The following is a 1551-nucleotide window of genomic DNA, read 5'->3' as shown; positions in this document are numbered from 1 at the left end:
CCCCGCCCCCTTCCAGAGGGGAGACCTGACCTCAGGCTTCCAGAGGGGAGACCTGAGGTCAACCTACCCCGCCCCCTACCTCAGGCTTCCAGAGGGGAGACCTCAGGTCAACCTACCCCCCCCCCCTCAGGCTTCGAGGGGAGACCATCACATACTTCTGAGTGAGGGGAGACCTGAGGTCAACTTCCCAGGCAGTAGCCTGCCTAGCTTCCAGAGGGGAGACAAACTCCCCCCCCTCGCCAATCAGAGCGCCCACTCCGACAAGGTTAATTGACCCACAGTCCCACACGTTGACATGATATCATTGACGTGACGTGCAAATGAGCGATAGAAAACCGGTTGCGCAAATGTCACCATTCCAACATTTTGTGTGGGTGCCAATACACCTAAATCCACCACTGTGTGCATGATGGTGCGTGAGAGAGAGACAACTTTTGAAGGAAGAATCACATCACAGTGATATCAGTTAGGTTGGGCCGCATGTCCTAGCATGTCCACTAGATGGCGGCACAACACACATAGAGGATGCTGACCACATAGGTGAAGTCACACATACACTCGTTACAGAGTTCATCACTGGAAATTCAACTGGCCAGCGTATCATATGACTAAGGCAAGGCATCCTAAGAGATGCTCAATCAACCCATTCTGGCCATCTGATGCACTGAAGTGCTGCTCTGCTCACACAACTCAGGAAGTGAGGCATCACCCGCCCGCCACAGTATTTACGGTGCTGACTCTCAGTAAATGGTGACCCTCACATGACCCTATAGTCTTTGGTTACGTCCCCAAATGGCACCCTATTCCCTATATAGTGCACTACTTTTACCAGTACCTCATGCGCCCCTGGTCAAAAGTAGTGCACTAAATAGGGAATAGGGTGCCATTTGGAATGTAACCCTTGTCAAGCTTTGGTGGTCCCTATAGAAATCACTTATACATACAAACCTCCATAGCAACAGAGGACCCTCGCCCACAGACTTTCACACATTAGTGAAGGTCATCGAGAGCCATTGGCTAAAGTGACACTTCACCAGTGTTCTTGATGTTGACACATACTGTTGATAATTGCAAACTGGAAGTGAAAATATAACGAATCATTACAGATGTAAAAATATATATATATATAATACAATTGTGTTTAAAACTTGAAAATTCTTCCAAATTGCATCTGTTGTGATGTGAGAGTTCAGGTCTGATGACTAGCTATGATGAATACATCAACGACTGATTGGAGGGCAAGAGTCGTAGTCAAGAGCCAGCATGTCAAGTGGACTCGCCAAACCAGACAGAGATTGAAAATCCTGAACAAGTGCCTCCCTTACTAAGCTTCCTTCTCACCACATAGTCTACTGTACATCCCAGCTAGCGCATAACGTTCTGAGAACCATATGTTTCCTGGAGCTTGGTGAAAGCGTGGTTGTCATGGTTATTTTGCATACAACCTTCCCACAACGTTCTGGGAATAGTTGCTTGGTTTTGGAACATTCTCAGCACATTTAAGGACAAAAACACATTATTTTCTTGATATTTCATTACTTTAACACAACG

At 46.9% G+C, this 1551-nt stretch overlaps 1 protein-coding gene across 1 annotated transcript in view; it reads left to right on the top strand.

Annotated features, from left to right (window-relative positions):
- LOC121839567 (basic salivary proline-rich protein 4-like) overlaps positions 1 to 274 on the top strand; it is a 5873-nt gene extending 5599 nt beyond the window's left edge. The window contains exon 7 of the mRNA XM_042298626.1: positions 17 to 274. Coding sequence (XP_042154560.1) covers positions 17 to 274 — 258 coding nt within the window. The remainder of the gene's footprint in view (positions 1 to 16) is intronic.
- Positions 275 to 1551: the final 1277 nt, after the last annotated feature.

This window comes from Oncorhynchus tshawytscha, linkage group LG16 (assembly GCF_018296145.1).
Source record: "Oncorhynchus tshawytscha isolate Ot180627B linkage group LG16, Otsh_v2.0, whole genome shotgun sequence".
Lineage (NCBI taxonomy): Eukaryota > Metazoa > Chordata > Actinopteri > Salmoniformes > Salmonidae > Oncorhynchus > Oncorhynchus tshawytscha.
Note: the sequence above shows the minus strand (reverse complement) of the source record. Positions and strands in the feature narration are given on the sequence as shown.